Below are 13,056 nucleotides of genomic sequence, written 5' to 3' on the forward strand. Positions count from 1 at the left end.
ATCACAACTTCAGGTGGAGTAGTGACAAGATTTTTAAATCAGTTGTCATGGCAGCCATTTTGGATGCACCACAAGCAACAAGGATCACCACTTCAGGTGGATTAGTGACAAGATTTTTAAATCAGTTGTCTTGGCAACCATTTTGGATGCACTTCTATCAGACAGAGCTTGATGAAAGCAAGATTTTTAAGACATTAATCATGGCAGCAATACTGGGCGAAAGACAGTCACCATTTTAATTAGGACCAACAAGTCATCACAACATTTCTACTGGTTAAAACCCTGTGCTGATATAGCCAATCTTGTGGAGAGCAGAGACAATAATATTTTTCAAGATATCACATTCCACTGATGAGTAGTGGCAATAATAAGATTCTAAAGATGAATGCTGTGGCAGCCTTAATGGAAATCAGATCAGCATCCATTTTATTTAGCCACCAATAATACATCATAAGAAGTCTTTTAGGAAGAACCACCAATATGACCATCTATTCTCAACAAAAGTAGTGATAAGATTTTCAAGATGGTCACTATGACAGCCATATTGGATATCAGATCAGAACTTTTTCATTAAAGACTTACTAGGCATCATAACAAATCTTTTATCGAAAGCACTATGTTGATATTACCATCAATTTAGGAGGAATAGCTATACAAGATTTTCAACATGGCTGCCTTGGCAGCTATAATGAATGTCAGATCATCACAATTTTCACTTACTTTTTATAAGACAAACATCAGAAGATGTAATCTAATGAAAATCTAATGTTCATATGGCCATTCATTCAGGAGAAATATCAACAAGATTTTTCACATGGGCTGCTGTGATGACCATACTGGACATCAGATTGGCATGATTCTCATTTAGGACCAACTAAACATTATTTTAAGTCTTTCAGTGAAACCCAAATGTTGATATGACCATCCATTCAGATGGAGTAATGACAAGATTTTCAAGATGACCACTGTTGCAGCCATATTGCATACATACCTGAGCAACACCTTTTCATTTAGAACAAGTTAGACCATGAGAATACATCTAGTTTCAAGGCCATCCTTCAAGTAGTTTAGGAGAAGTAGTGATAACAAACTTGTCCAAATGGACTGGCAGATAACATAGAACAGAAAACAGACCATCCAATGAGCTCTTCTGGTCTAGGACCAGTAGACCTAACAAGAAGCACTAACAACAGCTGATTCTTGGCCAGAAAACCAGTTGACAAAGATAAGAAACCAAATCATAATTAATACCAAAAAGCAAGCAACCTTTATCTGCTGACAAAGCATTAATTTCACTCCTTCCTATTGCTAGAAAGAGGAGACTGTTTTTAGGGTGAAGTTCTCCAAGAAAGCTTCACTCAAAAGAGAACCTACTACAGATTGATGCAGAGACCATTCCATGAAGACTATCTTCCCCCTATTGGACAGGCTATCTGCTAAAATATTTTACTAACTGAGCCATACAAAATTTTGGTTTTGACTTAGACAATTGATTCACGAAGTAAATGTTGCTAGTTTTGGGAAAAAGGAATCCTATTTTGTGGTGCATCAACAGTTAGTCTGGTCCTTATTTTGGAAATTTCCTGCTTTGAACTTTGTAGCCATTAATCAACGACAACAAAAATCAATGACGTAATGCACAAATGTTCTTGCACACACGTGCATGTTGTTTGAAACCAGTTGGAATGATGTTAACGCCCTTTCAGATGTTGGGCATATTGGAACTGAATGTAATTTATAAAGAACAAACAACGTCATTTGAAAGAGCACATCACTGACAAGTATTCTTGATGTGATTATAAGACAAGTTACCAACCATTAAACAGTACATTTAAATACACACACACACATCCCATGGTTTGCTCGATGTCCAGTGGGGATGGATCACTTATCTTTTGGCGGTCCCTCAGTAACTCAAACCATTGTATAGAGTGCGGCCCATGTTTTTGGACCCTGTTGTGTACGAGTTATTGTGTACGAGTTATTGTGGGAGAGGTGTATATCTGCTTTTGCACAGTTTTGTCCAAATTTGTTCTTTTTCTTCTGATTTGGAAAAAAAGAGAAAAAACATAACTACATACCCATTAAAAAAAAAAGATCCTGTGCCAGTGTCAATCAACCTTACAGACTTTTGGGACATTTATAATTCATTCAGCTAACATCATTAACCACATGATTTCTGCAAACCTGCACCCCAATACAGATATGACTAAGACTGGGGAATTCACTAGATGTTTGTTCTTAAAATATTTAATGTAGCTTTCCCAAATCACATCACTACTATGTCTGCAGTGTGGCAGTTTACAGTGATGTTTAACACTGGGGCATAATGCTGCAGACATGCAGCACCATCTCACACCCAGTCACATTATCCTGACACCAGGCAAACCAGTCCTAACGCTAAACTCCCAATGCTGAGCACCACACAAGGCAGCTGCTTGTACCATAAGTCTTTGGTATGACCTGGCCAGTGTTTGAACCTGCAACCGCCTGCATCCAAGACTAATGCTCTAACCATTTAGGCCACCAGAGTGGTCCAGATTTCAGTAGAAAATGTAGCTAACAAAGGAACATAGCTATACATCAAAATACCAGATACTGTTGCGCTATAAACAGCCTTTTTCCATATACAAGGCTCAGTGCTCACTCCTTCACCTTGAAGATGTTATAACAGAAAGATAATTCTATGGGTCAGGTTCTCAAAATAACCTTTACCCAACAGTTCATAAAAGATATTCACAAAACCCACAAAATGTGCAAAAGAGATTCCATCTAGGTATTAGTGAACAACGTTATACACGTCTCTGCAGCTCAAAATATTTTACAAGACTGGAAAGATGAGGGTCCAAACCAATCGCTGGGCTCTAAGGCAACATGAGTGTCTAGACCAGACTACCCATTTAATAGCCCTTGACAGTCAAGACCAAAAACATTCTCTCTCTCTCAACAGGAAGAGAAGAAAAGTATGCCACTGCAGTCAAAAAAGGACAGTTAGTATCAACTTGTGAAAGATTTTTCACTTTGTATCATAGACCTTCAATGTGAATCATCTCCTAGCCTAGACAAAACATGTCCAGCCCAAATGATCACTTGAGAGGAGCCAAGCATGAAGGTGGAGAATCTACCGACTCACAAGAAGAGATCCCCTATGCTGCAACAGCAAGTACTTCCTCCATGGTAATTTCCAGTGTTGGTCAATAAAAAGGTAAGGTAGATTGTTTAACCTTGACAACTGGGGCTACCAGAATGAGCCAGACTGTGGAAGTCCCAACTTTGCGAAGCACATGTGGAATCATTATAAACAGTGGGAACACATAAACAAACTGATGATACCACCTTAGACTGAAGATGCCCCACTGTTCAGGTCTTCTCAACTGGAACTCTGCTATGGATTGGTGGAAAGATCATTCCATACAAATTGCCTTGCCTCTCCTGGATATGTCATCTACCAGAGTATATTTCTTGCCTAGAATATGGCATACATGGAGTAATGCCCTCTTACGCTGCCCAGACATAATACAAATGTAGACCTGCAAAACTAAATGAAAACGAAATCCCGGACAGGGTTTCCAGGTGGTTTTCCATGTTGTAACTTGGCTGGGTCAACTAACTTTGGGATTAATAATAAATTATGAACAACCCTACTATAAATCCTGAATGTCTCTGTTGCTCATCTTTCAATGATTTTTTGCCAGAACACCCAAAACACAATATTTCCTCCATCATGTGACCAGGGTGCCAGCCTACTAAATTTGTCAAAATGAATACATGGGCTTATTATATGAATAATAATAATGAGGACTTTGTATAGTGCCTAATCTTTAGAAGCTCTAAGCGCTTTACTACATTAGAAAAAACCTATAACATAAAAAACATATATAATGATATTATTACAAAAACAAACACCATAAAATAAGAAAACGTAAATATTTGAGGTGGGGAACATTATTAGGTCTTTAAGTTTGTTCTTGCAGTCGAAATGAGCACTCTTGAATGGAACTACTGTGTCCTTGTGTCTAAGTTCAGTGGGCAATTCATTCCAAGTTGCTAGGCCTTGGTATGCAAAAGAACGCTGTCCATATGACTTTGTTTTCATTGTGGGAATAATGAGTATATGATTGTCAGAAGAGGAGCGCAAGTATCTTGCTGGTGTGTACACATGAGTGAGATCGGATAGGTATGTTGGACTAGAGTCAGACAGTGAAACGTAGCACAGAGAACAAATTTTTTGTTTGATTCTGGATCGAATGGATAGCCAGTGTAGGGTTCAGAACAGCGGGGAGGTGTGCTCTGATCGTGGTACTCTAAGTATGATCCGAGCAGCTGTGTTTTGAACTTTTTGAAGTAGATATTGAGATGAACCAGACAGAATTTAGTTACAATAGTCCAGTCTTGAAAGTACTAATGAACACACAAGTGTTTCAGTGGCATCAACTGAAAGATATTAGCGAATGGAGCTGATACATCTCAGCTCAAGATATGCAGCTTTGCATATGTTCATGACATTTTGGTGAAACGTGAGAGTACTGTCCAGAGTGACACCTAGGTTTCGTACTGACTGTGAATTTAATGTTGGTGTTACTGATATCTATTGTTTGAGGTAAAGGATGTGAATGAGAAAGTCTTTGTGTTCAAGACGGCCTCAGTTTTATCATCATTCATCTGTAGCTTATTATATGTCATCCATGATTTCACATCAGAAATGCACCTCTCTACACCTTGGACAGTAGCATCATCTTCAGTTGGGTGGCTAGATTTGTATATTTGGGTGTCGTCAGCGTACAATTTGTGAGACACTGGATGATGATCTATAACACTTTAGCACAGCTGAGTGTACAGAATGAAGAGAACAGGTCCAAGAACAGACAACTGTGGAACACCACAACATAGATTAACTGGGCTAGAGTGTATTCCATTTGCAGATACAATTTGTGTCCTGTTGACCAAGTAGGACTTGAACCACAGTAAGGCTGTATCATGAATGCCAAATACATGCTGGAGACAGTGAAGTGATATATCATGGTCTATTGTGTCAAATGCTGCAGACAAATCAAGGAGGGTGAGGACTGTAATCTTTCTGCTATCCAAAGCAGAGCGAATGTCATTAACTACGTTTAGAGGAGTATTTTCAGTACTGTGGCAAAGGCGATATGCAGATTGTACATTGCTAAAAAAGACTGTTTGAATTCAGATGAGATACAAGTTGGGATAGAACAACCTTTTCTAAGATTTTTTATATGAATGGGAGAACAGAAACTGGGCGGTAGTTCTTTAAATCGTCATGGTCGAGTATTGGTTTCTTCAGCAGAGGCTTTACAATGGCTGTGTTGAAAAATGATGGGAATTTCTCTGATGAGAGAGAGGTATTAATAACATCAGTTAGTAAAGGCAGTACTGGATCTAAGTACTCAAGCAGCAGTGATGTTGGAACTGGATCGAGTTCACACGAGTTTGGTGCACTCTTCATCACGACTGTACATACTAAATCCATAGAGACAGGTTCAAATGCTGCTAATGGTTGCCGCTGAAATTCTGTATCCCAACTGTATGGAGATGACAAGTCAACTGAAATCGTGTTGTCAAGCTTATCTCTAATGATTTGTACTTTGTCACGTAAGAAATTTGCAAACAGGTCTGGAAGGTTGACTAGAGAGAAGGTATTTGGAAGTGGTGTACATTTGTTCCTTGACATTAGCTTGTTAGTAATCTCGAAGAGCTCTCTGCAGCTGAACTTTCCATGATCTTAGTACTGTAGTGGGCTGATTCTGACTATGTTTGTGACGTTCTTCTTAGCGGCTTCATAGATCTGCTTATGAATAGTCAGTCTGGCGGAAAGCCAAAGCATCTCAGCTTTACGGCAGTCTCTTTAAGCAATGCGAAGCTGGTTCCTAACACTGCTATACCATGGAGAACACTTTTGAATTGATACTCTGCACTTGGTGGCTGGGACACGTTTGTCAAGCAAATTGAACACAGGCAGTTATCGAGTTTTTCTGCTGTAGGAGGTAGGCAAGTTGTTAGGTTAGCTTGGATGTCATGCATTAGTTTGGTTCTGTTTATCATAACGGAGGTTTCTCTAAGTAGCAAATAAAGGTGGTGGGTTAGGGACTGATAAGTGAAGATGGCATATAATGTAGAGGTGATCTGATGCAAGTTTGTGGGATACCAGGGAGGAACGTAGAATATTGTCATCAGGTCTATGAAGAATCCAGTCTAAAATGTGACCATGTTTATGGGTGTGTCGGTTAAGTGACTGTTTGAGGTTGAAAACAATTGGAATCTAGGAGTTTTTATGTGTTTGGGTTTCCGGGACAGTCATAGTGAAAGTTGAAATCTCCAAGAATAATCAGGTTGCCACCTATCAAAAAATTTACTCCAGGAGATTCAGAAACTGCTCCAAACAGAGTGATTTCGTCAGCTTGTTTTTTCTAGGAGGAGGGCGGTATAGGCAGAAAAAATGGACTGACCTTTGTTCCAGTGTAAGTATGGTTTGGACTAGTTCAAACGATGTGTGGTAGAAACTGAAAGTTGTGGTGCGGTTAAGACATTTGATCATGGAGTTCTTTGTGATGACAGCAATTCTACCTCTGCGAGAGTGGTGGGGGAATGACCTGATTATCAGACAAATATTTCTAAAACACCAAATTTTGCAAACAAATTCGTTTGAAAAATACATGTTAATGAAAAAGGACAGATGCCACTACTTACTAGTAATCAAAAAAGGATTTGAGTCAATTGAAATAATGGTGCCATTTGGTAATTCCACTGAAAAGCGGTAAATTCTTGGATGTGCTGGTATTATGCTATGCCGGTGTTGAAGACCATCAACTACCATCTTTCCTTCATCAGAGATGTAGCCAGTCAATGTAGTATTTTCCCCACATACATATCTGAAAATAAAAAAGAAGACTTAGTAAATGATGAATACTGCAACCATGAGTGATATATTATACACCCATCCCATATATAATAACCTTCTTTGAAGGTATCTAAATTTTCTGTGCAGAAACCATACTTCTTCCATATCCCTAACTGCTGACCTTTTGGTCCAGAATAAATACTAGGCTTCTTCCTTACCCTTACTGTAAGCCATCTACAAACTTTGTGATAGGACTACGTCTGTCATGTAGAACCAATATCATTGTGCCTAGAAACATTTCATTTTCAACATTTCAACCAAAAATCAAATGCCTTCCTTCTTTTACCAAACAGCAAAACATCTACAAGATTGTCTTGCAGCAGGTCATGCAAAACTAATGTTGTTGTGCAGGAACCATTTTTCTTTCCAAAAACAATATTTTGATTCTTCCTTCCACAAGGTGTTGGAACCTTGGATGATGAAGAACAACAGTTATGGTGCTCAAACTGTTTATTTTCTTTCAGTTAAGTGACTGTGACTCTTGACCTGTTCAGCCCAAAATCATTTTTTTCTTCTTACCTTAGTGCAAAACATATAAGAATATTGTAACTGTAGATAGTGAAGATGTCAAGTTACAATGCAGAAACCATTTTTTTTGTTTCAGTAGGATTGGAAAGATCAGTACTCCATGTGCCCAAGACTACCAAACTTTGTTTTGATCACTATATTAGATGGATTCGAATGAATAGACCTGATCCCTGTCCCTAGATTGATGATTGGACCTCCAGTACTTAGGAGAGGGGGGTTCAATCCTATCCCTGTGGCAAGACTGATGATGCAACTCCATTAACCCAGGGAAGGGGAGTAACCCTATCCCTGTACCAGACTGATGATGAAGCTACGGACCAGCTTCGGAAAACCAGTGGCTAGTCACTGGTCAAAGACTGGTCAGGTAATGAAGATCCAATAATAGAGCTCACATCTGAAAACAGATCAAGATTATTGCTTTCTCTTTACAGATAGCCATGTTGATTTCCTTCATATGCCACTTACTCTAAGAGGCTGATGCTTGTCAATAATTGGGGATGGAACTTGCACTTTTTTCTACTGCTTTTCCTCCCATGGGATGGATGCAGGATCAAAATCCTATCACAGATCATTAGGCCTTATTCCTAGTGATGCATGATGACTCATAATATCCCTTTCATAAAGGGGCATAACTTTTCTCTATTACAAGAAAAGATCCCATACTCTCCTGGAATGGAGGAGCAAACTATCCCATACCCAGCAAGAAATACTACACTCTCCTGCAATCATACACTCTTATTCTGAGACCTGCTGGATCAGAACATTCATACTCCACAAGAGCAATACTTTTCTCTACAAAAGGGTAAACTCTCATATTCTCCTGGGCATTGCTTCTTACTCTTATAATTACACCTATTCTCACTTAAAGATTACCAACGTGTATCATTTCTTTAAAATTAGTTTGACCTCCCACCCCCATATCCTATATTTGTGGTGAAGGACAAACAAAAGAAAAGAAATACTCAACCTCACTATACAAGTTTGGACTACTGTCAGATGGTATCCACTTGGGTCACTTTTTCAAGCTACAATGGGCAACCATGTGCAATATCAACAGTATTAATTTATTAAAATTAACTTACTAACCCCCACCACAGCCAACACCACACATGAACAAAAAAAACTACATTTTATTGTCAATAATAAATAACATGTTCCTAATGCATAGTTGAATTTGCCAGTTTGGTGGGAGCCTGATTATCCCACAACTGGTGTTGAAAAAACAAAAACAGAAATAAATAACCTCATTGTAGATGTGTATCTAGGTGATAGATTTTGATCTTCATGAATAAAATCTCCATCCTGCAAAGAGACTCTTCATAGTTGTCAAATGCATGGTAATTTCATCTAGAAGATTAAGCTGAAATATCATCAGAGCCCATAAGGGGAAGGAAAAGATGCTTTTTACACTCCTGTCTACTTTTATATGCTGCCAAATAAAAAGGTGGCTTTCAAATGGGGTGGGTGGATATTTACTTAACTTACTCTTTTCTTTTCCAGAATCTGAAGGTGATGGTGGTTTTATGATATATGGTGGGGCTTATGTAATTTAAATCCCCAATGCAGCCATTTTTCATAAATTTCACCATTCTTCCAATGTAACTAAAGTTTGGAAGGAAGAAAATGATTTGTTAAAAAAAAAAAAAAAAACTACAGTGTGACCCAGCCAAAATGTGCACCACCATAACATGAATTTGGATATAACGTGGTCGTTGTGTGGCTCCCAAATTTTTTTATATTCATTCACACATGAAAAATATTTTGTGTTCAAAGGACGTGAAATAGTATATATAAAAAAAAATTCATTTTGGGGAAGAGATTGCGTATGATATCAAATATAATATGATCGCGGCATTCCTGAAATTTTAAATACATGTGTATTTTTCTTTTAAAGGAAAAAAATCTATTCTTTTAGATACAGAAATTAAGTGTGTAAAACATTTTATTATCATTTTGGAGAAGAGTTCAGGTATAATAATAATAATAATAATAATAAAGACTTTATTTAGAGAAGGTAACTCAATTAGTTACAGAACTAATCTACCTCGAGGCCTTTTATCTGTTATGTACAATATATACGGTATATACAACATGATGTGAAGAGTCTGGCTTCACACTAAATAATGAAGCAATTTTAAAATTCAAAGTATCAAGCCTAGAACACATGCAAAGGCATCAGTGAAAACATAAACATATATAAAACATAAAATATAATCCAGCATTGAAAAATTCAGCCATGAAAATGATGTAAAATTACAGAAAATCAGGCAGTATTTTTTGTACTAGAACTGTTCAATTTTCTAAAGATTTCATCCATTTAAGACATTGATTGTGAAAAGATGAAATGCTAGGAGCTTGCCTTATGTCACTGGGAATGTTGTTCCATACCAGTGGACCAGTATATTGAAAACTTTTTTTAAACAATTCCTTCTTTGGCCTTGGTATAATGTAACTTTCTCGTCTTATGGATCTTAAATTTGGAATGCCATCAGCATCTCTTTGGTGAAAGATATTGCTTAGATAGACAGGAATGTCTTTTCTGGATACTTTATACATCAATTTGGCCTTTCTAAGAAATATTCTTTCATGTAGTGTTAAAACCTTTATATTATTCATTGCATCCTGAACATTTTCTATACTTTGATCTAGAATTAAATGGCAAGCCCTATTTTGGAGTCTTAAAAGTGTTGTTATGTTTGAATTAGAGATATTACCCCAAATTACATTACAGTAGTCCAGATATGGCTGAATATAACTTTTATAAAAGATGACCCTATACTGAAGAGGAATGTATGTTTTGATTTTCCTCAGTAGCCAAAGATAAGAATGAACCTTTTTTGAATTAAGATTGTTATCCACGAATACACCAAGAATTCTATCTTGAGAGGTCATATTGAGGCTCACGTTGTCAAAGAGAACCTGGAGTTTGTCACTATCTAGCCTTGTAGGTTATGTTCAAGTACTGTTTTGGTTTTGCCAATCTCAGACAGTGTAGTATCATCTGCATAAAGGTCAGTGGAAGAAATTAAAGTTCCAATCTTAAGAGGTAAATCGTTGATAAATAGAACAAATAACAGAGGTCCAAGGATAGAGCTTTGTGGTACTCCACAATTAATATTTTTACTTTCAGAAAGTTGACCATTAAAGATACTTTTTGCACCATATCAGTAAAGTAAGAAGTAAACCAGTTTAGGTAGTTTTCACTGCATTGATAGAGTTATAGTTTTTCAAGCAAAATTTCATGGTCTACAAGATCAAAAGCTTTACGAACATCAACCACAATAGTGCCTACCATTTCTCCTTGATCTAATGCTTTCAGCCATTTATCAATCTAAGATACAAGTGCAGTTTCACAGGAGTGATTCTAGCAAAAGCCAGACTTATTATCATGAATATAAGTGTTTAAAATAGTTGAGAAAAAAATCATGTACATGTTTTTCTAGTAATTTGGAGAGACAAGGAAGGATAGAGATGGGTCTGTAGTCATTTACATCATCTTTTGTTCCTGCTTTATGCAATGGTATAACCTTGGCAGTTTCCCATGTTTGTGGAAATGTATTAGACCTTATACTTTTAGTAGCCTTGGTCCAATCATATCAAGTCCTACTGATTTTAGTTGGTCTCTTTGCTTTATTACTTCTAAAATTTCTGGGGAGATCTAGCCTGGCTGGTGGTCTTTCTTTATCTTGTGTGTTTTTAAAGGGGCATGTTTGTTCACTATACTGATGAACAGATCTGTCCATGTATGTAAAACATCATCAATATCTTCAAAGATTTGGACTGTAATCCATGGAATCTGTTTCAGATCTTCTAGGAATTTAACAGTATCAAAGTTTTGAAAGGATCTATAACTAATGGATTTATGGATATTATTTTTGTTGATTTGCCATTGACTTAATGTGTTAGAAAAATTGCAACATACACAAGGAGCCCACCGCTACCTGTTTTCCTATCCTTTCGATAAGGTTTGTCATAGCCATTGATATACAAGAAATTTTCACCCTGATTTTCTGTTAACACAGTTTCCGAGAGTCCAAATAAATGGATATTATTTGGAGAGGTTAGCAGTAACTTCACTTCCACGAAAACCCTGAATATTAAAATGACTTATGTGTAAACCTTTGCTAGAAACTCCTAAATTCATGAGATTAATATCAATGCTATTAGAGGCACTCAAGAAGACATTAAAAGTATTAAAACTGTGTTCACAGTGATCATCATTACAACTATCATTACTGTATAAAAAATTAGTTTTTCTACAAATGCATTTTCTTCTTTTGTAATCATTGTATAAATCTGAACTATCAGTCACATTTGAATCTATACACATAGCTGGTAAGTTTATGAATTTGAATATAATGTGATTGTGGCATAGCTTCTGAAATTTAACAATTTCACCAGGCTCTTTAAGTGTTTATGCCAAAATAAACATAAACAAAAGGCATGCCAGCTTTTTTCAAGCGGATCTGACAAGAGAAAAATATGCATTAGATAAAAATTAGACTCAGGTCAGTACTGGTGATCAACTGGGGTACTGAAATATTTTCTAGGGTAAACTTGAGTTAAAGACAAATCCAGCTGCTGTGGATTTCCATATTAACTGGTAAGCATACAACACCAACTTAAGCATACGACACAGACTTTTAAAACATAATGTACATCAGTTATGCCTTTGAAGAAAAAATACTTGTAAATGCTAGGCCAGGTACTGCATCATCTTGAATGCAAATTGAGAATATAAGCATCACCTACTACATCTGACATAGCGTGGTGTTGGCGTATTATATTTACAACTGTGACATCATCAAATCTTGTGTTCCAGCATCTGATTGATACTGGTTGATCCAATGATGTCACCGATCAACATAAAATTCATATGCATGTGAAAAATGGACAGGTTTCTCAGTTCAGGTGGCGCTATACAGTTTCGCATTTTGCATAGGGTTAGGATTTTAAAGAAAAAGAATTTCCCCGGCTTTCCTCACTGGTTATACTGGCTATTTAAAAAAGACCTTGTATATCTTAGGTATAATGCAAAGAACCTTTAATTCCCTTTATTTAGGTGTATGATTGATGGGTGTACTATGGGTTATAGAGTATACAGCTTGGCCTTACTTCAAATGTGCACCTTTCAAAAAAGTGCTAGCTCTACTTGGTCATTTTCACTTCCTGAACTTCAGAGGTAAATTGTATAAAAAAGAGCCGATAACTTTTTTTACATTTTATATATTTGGTAATTTATTCATAGCACTTTCAGAAGCTGGTATTGTCTAGTCTGGCAAAATTCATTTTCCCTATTTTAATAGCTGATATGTATAGTGTACTTTAGACTAATTCAGACTGATTTTTTAGCACAAGGGAGCAGTCATTTTAGTTAGCAGTGTGCTTAAATCATGTAAAATTTCCAAAAGTACAATATCCAAAAGAAATATCATCCACATTACATTAATGTACCATAGAGGTATGCAAACATTCTCTCCACTGTGCATGTTTTAAATGCGAACTACTTTACCTTACATACGTCACTCTCTCAAAAGTACATATTATCTGGTGAGCGCCACCTCAAAGGAAAAATTGCATGGCTCATAATGTGATGAAACATTGATATT

General features: G+C 36.8%; 1 protein-coding gene across 1 annotated transcript in view; it reads right to left on the reverse strand.

Moving 5' to 3' along the window:
* LOC149781502 (uncharacterized) overlaps positions 1-13,056 on the reverse strand; it is a 109,752-nt gene that overhangs the window by 38,834 nt on the left and 57,862 nt on the right. The window contains exon 4 of the mRNA XM_089934976.1: positions 6,709-6,890. Within this exon, the coding sequence (XP_089791102.1) occupies positions 6,709-6,890 (182 nt within the window). The remainder of the gene's footprint in view (positions 1-6,708; positions 6,891-13,056) is intronic.

This window comes from Sinohyriopsis cumingii, chromosome 15 (assembly GCF_028554795.1).
Source record: "Sinohyriopsis cumingii isolate HCF-2022 chromosome 15, ASM2855479v2, whole genome shotgun sequence".
NCBI lineage: Eukaryota > Metazoa > Mollusca > Bivalvia > Unionida > Unionidae > Sinohyriopsis > Sinohyriopsis cumingii.